This window comes from Ooceraea biroi, chromosome 11 (genome assembly GCF_003672135.1).
Source record: "Ooceraea biroi isolate clonal line C1 chromosome 11, Obir_v5.4, whole genome shotgun sequence".
Lineage (NCBI taxonomy): Eukaryota > Metazoa > Arthropoda > Insecta > Hymenoptera > Formicidae > Ooceraea > Ooceraea biroi.
Genome location: NC_039516.1, coordinates 3,372,817 through 3,386,009, shown reverse-complemented (window position 1 = coordinate 3,386,009; position 13,193 = coordinate 3,372,817). Strand labels below are relative to the sequence as shown.

General features: G+C 37.2%; 1 protein-coding gene and 1 long non-coding RNA gene across 9 annotated transcripts in view; one reads left to right on the top strand and one right to left on the bottom strand.

The window, feature by feature from the left end:
* The window catches only part of LOC105288184 (potassium voltage-gated channel protein Shaker), a 98,622-nt gene that overhangs the window by 32,093 nt on the left and 53,336 nt on the right, over nucleotides 1-13,193 (top strand). The window contains exons 1-2 of one of the 8 annotated variants that reach the window (XM_011354249.3): nucleotides 6,629-8,891; nucleotides 10,769-10,858. The exons of 6 other annotated variants lie outside the window; for them this stretch is intronic. In XM_011354249.3, the coding sequence (XP_011352551.1) occupies nucleotides 10,833-10,858 (26 nt within the window). In that variant the 5' untranslated portion in view covers nucleotides 6,629-8,891; nucleotides 10,769-10,832. Of the gene's footprint in view, nucleotides 1-6,628; nucleotides 8,947-10,768; nucleotides 10,859-13,193 lie in introns of those variants that run through there. One more of the 8 variants, XM_011354247.3, reaches the window with a different exon arrangement.
* The window catches only part of LOC105288186, a 39,141-nt gene that overhangs the window by 21,957 nt on the left and 3,991 nt on the right, over nucleotides 1-13,193 (bottom strand). The gene's annotated exons all lie outside the window — the stretch shown is intronic.

Genomic DNA, 13,193 nt, shown 5'->3' with positions numbered 1-13,193 from the left:
ATTTATATCGTCTCCTTTCATCTACGCGTTATTTGATCGAGTTAGGAGGGGAGATAAATCAGGCACATTTTGCGCATAAAGTACCGAGATGATATGAAATTACCGAGTGGTAAATTTTTAAGTCGCTCTTCACGCCTTGATCGGAGCTTGGAATGCGCTGCCATGGAATGGGGAGGCTTGCACCTTGCGAGAAAGCTTTCACGCGCTACCGGGTTATCGATGTTTGGTGCGATGCTGCGTTTCGCAGCGAATGAACCCATGGAATGCTTTGCTCGATTGTGTCGACTCCAAAAAGAGATTGGCTTCTGCTTGGAAGATATACGGAGGAAGCACCGGAAAGTAAAATAAATGCCTTCACCAACCTCCGCCGCCCTCTTTTTTATTGCTCGTTCTGCGGAAACATCCCGTTTTTCTTTAGTGATTTTTTTATGTTCTGGCTCGCTCGCCGGCGTGCTCGAAACGTTAATGGTTCATTAATTTATTAGTTGAAAAGTCAAGTGTACAAAGGAACAGTATTATACTTCTTTTTTGACGACTTCGCCATTCCTTTATGAACTTGTGCCTTCAATTATCGTGATTCTATCAATTTGAAAACGTCAGTACGTTATTCTTTTTGAGGATATGTTTGCATATCATTCTGTGCATTGCGAGAAACGCGAATGCATGGTCCCGTCGAAAATTTGCACGTGAAATGTAACGATGATGATGTTGCGGATATTAGAATTCATTATTTACGCAACTGTGCAGATTTTACAAAATTAAATGTTAATAAAATAAGATAATAATGCAATATTAACAGTATTATGGTAAGACTGATATATAATAAGTAATATGCAAATCTCGTTCAGGTTTGATAAGTGCCGAAGCGTTGTTAATTCATAAGAAATTTTGTTATTTATTGATTATTATTTCATGCAGATATTTATATGCAAGTTTTGAATATATAGGTATATATATAGGTTATATATAAAGAACAAACTATTGCGCATATATAATTAATTTGTTCATTCGTTAGATAATAATGTCTCACTGCACGGCCGATCAAGCATTTTTAGCCGACCAGACTTACAATTAGATAGTTAGAACTAATCGATAAATATGAATGAAAGATTCTCACCAGACAATAAAGACATTCTCGAGTTTTATTTGTATTATTATATCATCTATGATTATATCAGAAGCTGAAAAATGATCTCTTACCAAAAAGTTATCAAATTATAGTTTCTTAATTTAAAATATAATATTATATTACATAATTAGATTTCTCTCATAGCCATAATTTTCTCCCGTAGTTTCATAATTACGTTGAAAAGCGAACTAAAAAAAAGACAAAATATTAGAAGAGAAGAAAACTTTACAGCTTTGACGAAACTGTTACGAAAGCAAATAAGTTTGCTAATATTTGCACGCGTGTGATCGCGTTATTTTAAAGTTGCGCAACTTTTTTCAACACTGCTTTTTTTCAAGATTGTCAAAGTTTGCGAGTTATTGAAGTTTGCATACAAGAGATGTGAAACCAGTGGAAGAATTTGGTCATATATATATATATATATATATATATTTTTTATACATATGTATATGTGATATTTATAGTATATTCAGTCAGATATAAGTTTAGATACTGGCATTACTCGATTCAACTGGAATAGCTAAAAGACTAATTCTGCGTTCTTTATATGCATTTCATTCATTCATTCACTTTCTATGGTATTTCATCTTTCAGAATTTTTTATCACGTCTTACCCATCGTGTCGCGACTATTTCGCCGAGCGAATTTTATCTCTTGTGCTTTTTAATTGCGTCTCGCGATCGATTCCACTCCGTTTTTCCTCTTTTTTCGTTGTCCTGCTTTTTCACGGTGATCCTCGTTTTACCTGTGACGTCGGGACGTAAATTAAATCTTGCGCGCGAGTCTCGACTTGAATGTCCAGCTAAAGAAACGCGATCATTTATTCCATGATTATATCTTTGCTCATAACTTTACTCTTTCTAAATTTATTCTTGTCGGATTTATTGTTTTTCGTATAAGTTGTTTTGTATGAATTCTCTATACTGATAGAATTCACTTGAAAATGTCATCGCGATATTCAACATTTCACGAGGAGCGTTTTAATGTTATGCATCTGAATTACATCGCAATAACGATATAATAATCTACGAGCGTCAACATTTACAATTGAGATAAAATCGTCAATCATACTTGAAGCTTACGTAATACGAGCTTCACGCGAAAATCTCGATACTCCGAATAACGTTGGAAGCATCCTACACCATAATCGGTAAATGAGCTTATTAGAGGGTATCAAAACGCCGGCACACGACACCTTGTTACTATAAATAATTAATTACGAAAGTTATTAATACAGCTCCTATGCATATGTGTTATGTATCCATCGAGGAATATAGCAAATATTTACGTAACGATCCTTACGTATACTGTGTAATAAAATGTAGTATTAAAAATAGAGTAAAAATTAGCAAATGTCATTATTCGATATTTATTCACGAGTTTGAAATTTAGTTTTTGAGGACACGAGTTTAGTAAGGAATTAATTGTAGAACTATGCTTAATAATAAGACCATTAAGGGCTTGTACTATATCACATGAATATTCGATAATGTTACCGGCGTATATACGAGTTCACCTGAATTTGCGCATCTGAAATATATGTTCTATAAGCGACAATTTTCATCTCTTCACCTTCTTGAGCATTTGGAAGCCCTTTAAACGCCTTTGCCTTACAAACTATACAGACGTGCTGAAAGGCGTGCAGGGCCGACATCAGCTTTCATCTTCTGAAGCTTTTAAATAATTTTCTCTCAAAAAGTCGTTTATAAAGCATAAAATGTGAAGAATTATAAACACAAAATTTAGAAAAATCATGAACAATGATTTGAATAATTACATAAAAATATCTAGTAATATTCAAAGTATATTTTTATAGTATTCTATTCGATAAATAAAAAAACTAAAATTTTTCTCAGCATTGCTTTATGAATGAGAAGAGTTTATATGACTTTTCGCGTACACAAACTTAGGAAGGCATGTAAATTTATGTAGACGAAGTCTGACAAAATCAATTTGTTCGGTTATTTATGGCTGGCGTGAACGGAAGGACATCTTATCCGCCATTCAATATTCTTTTCTCTTTTTCGAAGCGGTCATTACGTATCTACAATCTTTCCTTTGCCGTCTGCTTTCGACAAAAAGAAGAGAGAACGCTTGTTAACGCTCGCAACGAGTACTAACGCACCTTTCTATTCATGCTGCCCATTGAGCCATTGATAGTATGAATCGATTGCACTTGGTGATACGTCCATATAACTAGCTTTACATTATTGACTGCCGTGTTGTTATTGAAAACACTGTATTAAGATTATAAGTGTAACTTTCCCGTCGACCTATCCTATAACTTATCCATCGAATATTTCTTTAATTGCTTTTCCCCTTTTGAGATTCTCTGCAGATTTCGAAGTTCATGATTAGCTAGAATTTTATGTTGTTGTGAGAAAAACACAGATAGATAGAATCTGATTCTGTGGAAATGATCCTCTACTTTTACCCGCCATGTCGATACGTTACTGATGTAGTCGCGACCACGACGGTCTTCCTTGGTTGACCAAAGTAGTTAGCGCATCGTCTCGAGTCACAATCAATCAGTTGTGCTTGACATATCGAGGATCTTTCTATAAGTCTCTCAGCAGTTTAGTGAAATAATTGAAACACAATGTATTGTCACTTAGACACAAAGTAATTTTTCACATAAAATGTTGGTGTCTTTCTTCCGGGTTCAACTCAATATAAAATTAAATTAATTATCTGTTACCCATCTAAATTTAAATTTATGTTGAAGTATTATTCAATTTGTGTGTAATGTAATTTTTCGAAAACAATTTTAAAGTATAATAACATGAATGGACAAGAATATTTTTGTAGAACTGAAACGCAGTGCAGAGATAATTCTGTATATTTACTTGGAACATTTTAGTCGATATCAAATTTATCGTTTAATGTAATATGAAGTAATTCAATTTTGTACTGGCAAGATAATTTAATGTGTGATAACTTGTTGATAAAATTATTCGTGGAAGACCTATGTCATGGTGTATCATACACTGCACATGCTCCAAGTACGCGTGGAACCACATGTCGAATTTAATCAAAGGTCAGTAATAATTTTGTAGCGTGCTATAAGTAAAATAACATAGATTATTAGCAATATCTCGTTGTTCGAAGCTATTATCATAATTATCATTATTGTTTTAACATAGTTTGCTAGGTTTTCGTATTATAGATACGAATATTTCATATCTTACTCATTAAAAATTATTTTTAAAAACATTTCTGACTTTTCTGGCTATTTCTGCAAATTATATAACAATGTAATATTTAAATAATACCAATTAATATCTATTTGATTGACACAAACATTTGAAGAATTTCTTTTACACTTTTTATCCTGATGAGTTGGTAATGTAGTTTCACTCCGACGATACAGAAGATTGTCGCAAGCTTTAAAATCGTCACAGCTTGCGATGCGAATATTTAGAAAGCTTTCCGCAGGATGGCGTATCGTGATATTTCTGATTATTGATGCCGCCATGCTATGCACCGCAAATTTTGATATTCCCAAAAGGAAGTAAAAGTTCAGTTTTCCTTCTACAAATATTTAATTTATATGTTTTATTATTATATTTTATTTATGCTTAGTAATTAACATAGACCTTTCTACTTAAGTTTTTCGTTGACATTGAAAAAATATGGATTTTTAGGTATACTGTAAAGATATCCAAAAGTAAGGCATGTCAATATTGAACGAATCTAATGGCAGGATGCAAAATATACTTGCGAGAAAATATGCCGCTTTGCGCGTATATATCACTCGATTAGGCTCGGTCCAACAGCATTCCTCTAAGTTGCGTTGGGAATTGCTTCACGTTATCCGAGATCGGGTCAGAACATACTGCGGCGAAAATATCTTCGGCAGGCATTGATGCTTTAGGAATTATTTATTATTATTAGGAAAATAGAAAATTAGAAAAGTTCAGATATTTATAACTACCAAATTCCACGCATCGTTATAATGAATTGTAACGTTTACAACGTTAATAAAATTGGACTTCCAATCAACCACTTTTTACAGCTGTAAGCTTTTTTTAAATAAATCAAGAAAAATGTTATTCAATTAGGGACGTCAAAATGCAACGTTTGCCAAGTAGAGGAATCAGAAAGTTAAACAGCTTTTCGCTTTTACGTGATATTTGCTTTCGCTCAGAGCTTCAGGAATCGGAAGCTCTTTTCGGGGTATCTTTTCATGGGGGATGGGTGGAGGATTGTGGAAGTTCGGTTGAAAATCACGTGTCTTAAGAAGCGCAGAGTGCAAAGGCAGATGCAGCACCGAAAACTGCGTTATTTTTATTCCCTTTTTTATATATATTTTAGAATAGGATACAATCGAGTTAACAATTTCGTGGAAAATTGTACTTATTGAACTACATCGCTAATGAATTTGTAGTAGTATTCTCGTTTGTGTGATTAATCTAATTATGAATTATAAAAACTGAGAAAAGTTTGGACCGAGTATGATCTAATGACTCTTGGGACGGTTTCGCGATTCGACGAGTTTCAAATTTCATTTCATGCACAATGTGTTCTAGTTTTATCAAGGTCTATGGCACTTAGATTTTAACTGAAAAATTAAGATTGATGTATTTCAGAAATAGAATAATCTTTAATGTAAAATATTTATATACATTATGTATTATCGTTACGTATCAATTATGTAAAATCGGTATCATTGTAAAATATATATCATTTAAGGCTTTAGAAAATGATTGAAATTGTTGGATTCAATATCGTTCAACCTCAAAATGATCGTCCTTTTTAAATCAAGGACGCGAATTCAATCCTCCAAATAAATCTCTTGACATTTTCGCCGATAGTACGAGATATATCAATCGTGTCATCTCTAACGTGTGTCGTAAGAGAAACCATTTTGGACCTGCCCCATATTGGAGTTACCTCGCTTTCCCCTGCCACCTGAAACCGTTGGAATTCCCCGAAAGTAAGCGAACGACTACCTCAGCGGTAGTCAACAAACAGGTAGACGAGAAGGGCGACGACAACTACGACGAAAGAGGATTGAATCAGCAGTGGGGGTTGGGACACCCCCGGGAATCCCCGAAATGACTGCCCGAGAAGCGTTTGAGGATAATACGAGAGCCACTGGTCGGGGCGGGGGTGGATATCGACTTCGATGGCCGCGAAAGCCCACGCACGAGCAGCAGTACGAACAGACTGGGTGGGGTGGAAGGTGGATTCCACCCTTCTTCTTCTTCTCTCTCTCTCTCTCTCTCTTTCTCTCTCTCTCTCCCTCCCCCTCATACAAATACGTATTCGTCTGCACTCACACTAGCATATTTTAACTATTGGCGAACCGTGTCGCCGGAGCATACAACACACAGTTTTACACACGTACACGCATGCACACGTATACAGAGGAGTGCATCGCGCGGCCAACTCCAACCCTTCTGAGGGGGAGGGAGTGCGAGAGGACGGGGGTTTCGCAGCCACGGTGGCGCCTCCGCAGAATGCCGCGGCGGTTCCTGGTTGCGACCCTCGGCCGGCGCCTTCCACTGTACCTTCGCCGTCCTGACGTCCCACTGTGGGAGTCGCTCCCGAATTTCTCATTCTGCGTGTACCATTCGCGGACACCGCGGCACGAGCTGCTCGTGGCGGGAGTGTCTTCGTCGAAGCTCTCGAAGTTGCCGCCTAAACGCGCGTCGACGCGTCTCTCTCTCTCTCTTTCTTTCTCTATTTCTGTCTCTCTCGTGCATTCTCCTCGCTTTTCTCGTTTCTCTCGTTCCTCCCGCCACCACTTACCCGGCTGCTTCTGGCGTCCCGATACGCACCACACGGCGATTCAGAAACCCACCGGGCTCGCTGCCGAAACGTGCTCGCTACGTGGACCAGTCTACTCCGCGCTGACTCCGATAGTGACCTGTGACAGTGATCGCCCATTCCCCCCTCCTCCCTCTTCTTGCGCGTTAGTTCGGACTCTTCTCCCACCCGCCCGCACCTCCCTGGTGCCCTTTCAGGCGGCACGCACCCTCCGTTCCGGCGATCGACAAGGTTACGCAAGGCAGTCGCCAGCAACGTGGTCGTCGAGGTGGACCCAGCCGTAACTGAACAACATACTGTGTGCTGTTGTTGGTGTGTTGCAAGTGGTTCAATTTTGCTCCGGGCTCTTCCAAACCCCCGTTGTCTCCCCGTCTCCGTCCCGCTTCGATATCTCGGACCACGCGAACCGCAGATCTAGGAATCCGCTGATCCATTGTGATTCAAATGGGGTGGTAAACGTGATCTAATGAAATAGGCCCGATAAACGTGATCCGAATGAACCGATGGATCCACCTGGTGGTGGGCACAAAATAAACGAGACTTTTGTTGTTATGTTGTTGTTGCCTCTTGCTGTACATGATAGCATGATATAACGATGTAAACTTCACCGTACAAACGTTGCAGACAATGCGATAATGACGGTGGCACAGATAATTGTAGTTGCGGGTAATCAATACTGATAATCGGAGCTTCTGGAAATTGATTTCGTCAGCGAATCAACTTAATAATGTATTTTCCTTATTAACTTTTGACACTCACGATTCAGTATGCGCTCCACACAGAATGATCTAGAAATCATGTTTTACACGCATTTTTTAATCTCTCCAGTCAAAAACTTTTTTTCACGTTCAAAGATTATCTTTAGATGAAACCAGACTAGCTAACTGAAGAAACGCAATGGATTTACCTAGCGGCTCCGGCAAACCAGAAATGGCTCTATGATTTCATTCACTACTTTAAGATACTCTACTTTCAATCTTTGACCAAAAGACCTTCTCCCTATTTAAAGACCGGGATCTTCTAAAGAAGCGGAAACTAGGTTAGTAACCAATGGAATGTCATGAATCTGTCTGCTATCAAGAAGATTACAAAAGAGCTTTCATTATTGTTTTCTCATTTGAAGCTTCCTCTTCTTCCTTGATCATGTCTTACATTCTTAATGCTATCTTTATATGACACAAAATTTAACCAGACTCCATGATAAAAACAAAGAAACGCGAACCCGTCTGACAAGATTAAACAGTTTTGTAAGATCATTATTAAGCAACTGTGTGGAGATATTTTTCGGATTTTTCTTCGTCTTCCTAGAGAGCTTCCTCGCGACAGATGAAAAATTACCGCAGCTGGTCGCAATAACTCTTTCTTTAGTTGTATACGCGCGAGCAAAGAGCATTCTGGCATGTATTAATTAAAATTTATTCGAAAGGATTAAGACTGGATCAAACAATCTAGATAACTCACGTTCTACGGTGGACTCGTCTGAACTCTCCCGGAACGGATTTTCCAAGCGGCATTACGCGTTACGTCACGGTCGCGTGACATCATCGAAGCGGAGCGTTTTCTTTTTCCCCCTCCCTCTTCCATTTTCTACCCCGGACTTTCTCTCCCCGAGCACCGGAAGAAACGTAACGATTGATTCGTTAGTTTAAACTGTTAAATTACGTACACTTGCACGAGATCTTCAAGTGTTCGCCACGGTGCAGTCGTAACGTGGATAGTGCTTCGTTTCGCGCTTGATCACACCGTCGTCGATCAGCAGGCGGATTTTCATGCGGGGATTCGCATCACCTCGTGACTTCCTCGGGGGTGGCGCAATGGAGTACTCGGGGAGCGTCGCCGCCGACCTGGTCGTCGCTGTTGACAGACTCGTGACAGTGCGTCGTGCCAGTGAACAGTATTACTAATAAGTGGACGCGCTAAAGGTCCTGCAACGTGTGTCGTGTGGGTGACACACGGGCCTCGGTGGTGGTTAGACGCAACATGCGGGAAGGTACAATAGCGCGAGCCGCCACGGCGATCTGCTGGGCCATCGCCAGTTAGCCGCTGTACTTTTCTCTCCTTCTCTATCTATCTAGTTCTACGTATATACAGAATATACCGAAACTGTTGCATTTCCCATTAGCCAAAGATTCTCGGATTTTGGGGCTGACCTGTTCTTAGTGAAGATTTCGTTTGGTAGTATTGTTTTTGCTATTTTTATTTAAATGAATCTGTTAATACTTCAATGTTTCCGAAATAATGTAAAGCTTAGCGTTTAATTAACATTGATGAGTTTCTTTGTACGTTTTCAAGTTTAAACTAAGGAGATGTCAGCGTTGAATCATGGAATCTGTGTCTAAAAGGAAATGCGATAACTCTGGAACATGCTGTATACAGGATGTTCTGTAACAGGAGGAAAGTACATAAATATAACGGTGTTCTGGGAGCTACTTTAGTTCGGGAAATCTTCGCGATCGTATATACTAAAGCAAATTGTTTTAAAATGATAGATAATCTCTTAGAGAGAAAGAGATGCCAGAAAAATATTTATCGTTGTTAGATAAATTAAAAATTTATCTGTAGCTTGGCGTCTTTATGCTTTCCAGTATAAGTACGGTATTTTTATTAGTATTGATTTTAAACTTCAGAGCTACAAATAAAATAATCATTTCTGCAATTACTGTAATAGCATAGATATTAACTTTCTTATAATTATACAGTCCGTGCGGAAATATAATCCACTATTAGTCATACAGAAGTTTAATGTAATGATTTTTTAATGTAACTTCTTTGAAACATCTTATATGGGGTATATAGAGTTTTGTAGCCGAAGTAAGTCCAAGAACGCTGTTGTGACGTCGGAATCTTGTTACGGACCATTTGATATACAGGGAAATTCGGAACTATCAGTGAAAATTTTGGTAGCGCGTTAGATCACACATCTGAGATAATAAATGTAAAATTAATATTTCTACTGATGAAAAGTTTTATTAAATGGATGTTGCAATTATCTCTTCATTTTTAATGCGTCAGCTATTCTCCAATAATTAAATTAACTTCCTTAAATATCTTCCTAATTAAGTTTCAAGTCAAAGTTCTATCAAAGTAAAATCCACTGCAAGGTGAATGCAAAACGAGCTTTTGCTCAGTCTTACGCTTTTAAAACTTTGTTTACAAAACTTCTTTAATTTTGTATATTATCTTGTTAATCTTTGTGACAATCTACATGTAAGAAATGTTTATTAATTAGATATAGTGATTAAAGTTTTTGTAAAAATTTAGAATTTGATATAGTCTCTATTTAAATAAACCAGAATCTAAATTAATTTTACTTAAGTTTTTTCTTTTTTACTTAAGCTGAACGCGCTGCTGAAATTTTAGATGATTCCGAATTACTCCATACCTATACTTTTTTGTTATATCTCTCTTTCATTATTTTTCCTACTATTTGACTTACTATTCAACCTCTTCTCTATCCTTCGTTCTTTATTACGCTAGTTCGTCCTAGAGAGTACGTTTGGAACTTCTCATTGCTCCGTCTGTCATCTTTTTCTTTTTCCGACTCTGCTCGGAGTGGTCATAAATTGCTTTTGATATTGCAGCAAAATCAGAGCAAGATCTAAATTACCATGTGGTTATTTAAATAAACATAATTAAATAGAATTGAATTGAAAAGCTAATTCACATCAGTGTACCATCACTGACACAATAGTGCATTATACTAGGCATTATACAAGGAAATTTTGCGTACGCACACACAATGTCCAACCAGTAAAACTATTGAGTTTGCCTCCGTCTTTGAACTTCGAGCAGAGCCGCGATCTTCTCCTCATTGTCTCTTTAGTTACCTATTCTATAGCTCTATTCTGTCACCGCATGCTAAACTAGAGGATTCACCGTTCCGGACTGCCCCCCCTGCGAAAAAGCGACAAAGAGGCCGCCTCCATGCAACATGCAGATGATCCTGGTTGCTGGCGGGTGAGTCCATCATAATATCCCGACACAGCTATACATATATTCCCAATAGCGCACACATACGAGTAGCCTAATTTCCCCGTTACTATTTCATCCTCGTAGACTCGGTCCTTCTTCCACTATTTTTCTTTTGGCTCGTACTCTCGGCGCGCATTTAATATTAAATGTGGTTGTTCGAATCTCCACGAGAGATACTATTATACTTGACTTGAGGATTTTCTTGGAAACTGGTTCATATAGGCTGCTCAAAAAGGAATATAAAGCTTATGTGGATTGCACACTTGATGCTTTGAAAAATCTTTCGTTATCGATTGAAGTTTAGTTTTCATATCGGTTATTTTTTTTTCTCAAGAACTTGAAAACGGATCGACCAATGTTTTCGTAACGAACGATTGTCTAAATAATTTTATGAGTCGTTGCAATTTCCTGTTTTTGAAAAGCTTTGAAATATGTTTTTAACAGAGTTGGTATCGGCGGGTGGGGCAACACTCCTGGGATCCGCCCTGCCTACGGCACTGTGTATGTAGTAAGGCGTAAAAAGCCTGATAAAAAGCCCATGCGATAAACGATTTTCCGGTTATCATACGCCGCGTCACGCGATTGTTACGTTAATTTAACTTGCTTTGTTTTCTACTAAAAAACCAAGGAATTAATTCTTAAATAGTGCAACGAAAATTGGATAGAACTGCGCTAAGGAAGGAGTCAAGTTGGTTCTGTAAAATCTATACTGTTCGTATAGCATGTAAAGGATTCGAAAGCTGATCGATACCTTGATATCTTTTGGAATTCTAAAAACATGTAAGATACAATTTCTGCAAATATTCTGATATTCCTGAATTCCGTAATCTTGTATTCTGATATTCTTAAATTTCAGATCTTTGAATCGTGATATCCTTGAATTAGATGTTTGAATTCTCTCTCTTCGTAGTAGTTAAAATTCTGGAATTTTACTACTTGTTAACTTTAGATTCTCGGATTTCAAATTGTCGGTACTCCATATCTTTCGTTGCAAATATTTGAATTAGTAGGTCATTTATTTACAAATTCTATTTCAGATTATTGTTCTTTATTTACATTGTCTTGTAAATGATATTTGATAACTCGACATCTCTGGTTAAAGTGACTCGGATTAAATGTGCCAAATTACTTGTGCAAGGTCATCGTCTATCATGCATATTCAATATATACGCTTAATATGCTCTAAACAAGGAGGCGCAATTAAGGATCGGTATTGTGATGTGTTGAATGAATTAAGATAAATTGAAATAAGACGAAAAATAAACTCCACTTTTTTAAAATTAATGAAAAGCATAATTTAAGAAAACCATATTAATGATTTCTAAATATTTCATTAAAACAAATAAAGATGTTTTGGCGCTTAGATTGGTGCTTTGCAAACTTATATGTACTTGTTTTGGATGTGTTTCTAGATGGACATCAAGTTTACAAATGTATTTTTGGTTGCGAAATGTAAATTAAACTAGTCAGGATTTATTTCCGGATCGAATGCAGAATAAGATTATTAGTCTGCTTGTTCATTTTGCCGTCATCGATTTAACCATATTTGTGGCAATAATGGTAGCCAGGTGCATTCAAATGCTGGCTTCATGTGTTCTCCTTCACTTATATATGTTTATACGATATGCTTACTGGGGGGTTGCCAACCAGCTGCTTGCCATGTGTGCGTACAAGCATCAATCAGACTGCATTTGTTTTGGCTGTCACTTATTTTAGTTTACTTTATTTGTCATGTGGGATAAATGGAAGTCTTGAAGAGCATTATTACTCTTCGTCGTTCAGCAAAAGTATCTCAACATGGAACTCTTGCTTAGAATTCTACATTGTCTTACAGATCCATATTCCTTGCTCTCAATTCTAAATTTCTGCAACATCGAATCGTTATTTATTATTAAAGTGAAAATTTTATTTTTCTCTTTTTCCTATATTCTATTATTATTTAAACTACATTATTTATTAAAACCCAAAATATCTTTTCCCCAGAGTGATATTAAAATACAATTGAAATTTTAATAGGATAGCGCATATAATCTGAAACTTGCACGAAAAGAAAAATAAACGTGTGATTAAAATTATTATATAATATTTTGTCTTTGTACGTGAAACTATCTCTTGCGTGGTGCTTAATGAAATCTGATTTACGTTATTTCCTGGGAACGCACGAGAGCTCACAGTCCAACACCCACGTATCGCTTTCTGAAGTGGGCCATCCTAATTATCGTAATGACGGATCGTCTGCGTCGAAGTTTTAAGGATTATTATAACTTCGCCCTCTAACACCACGTTAATTGAACTTCCTCGAAAATAAACGTGGTTTATG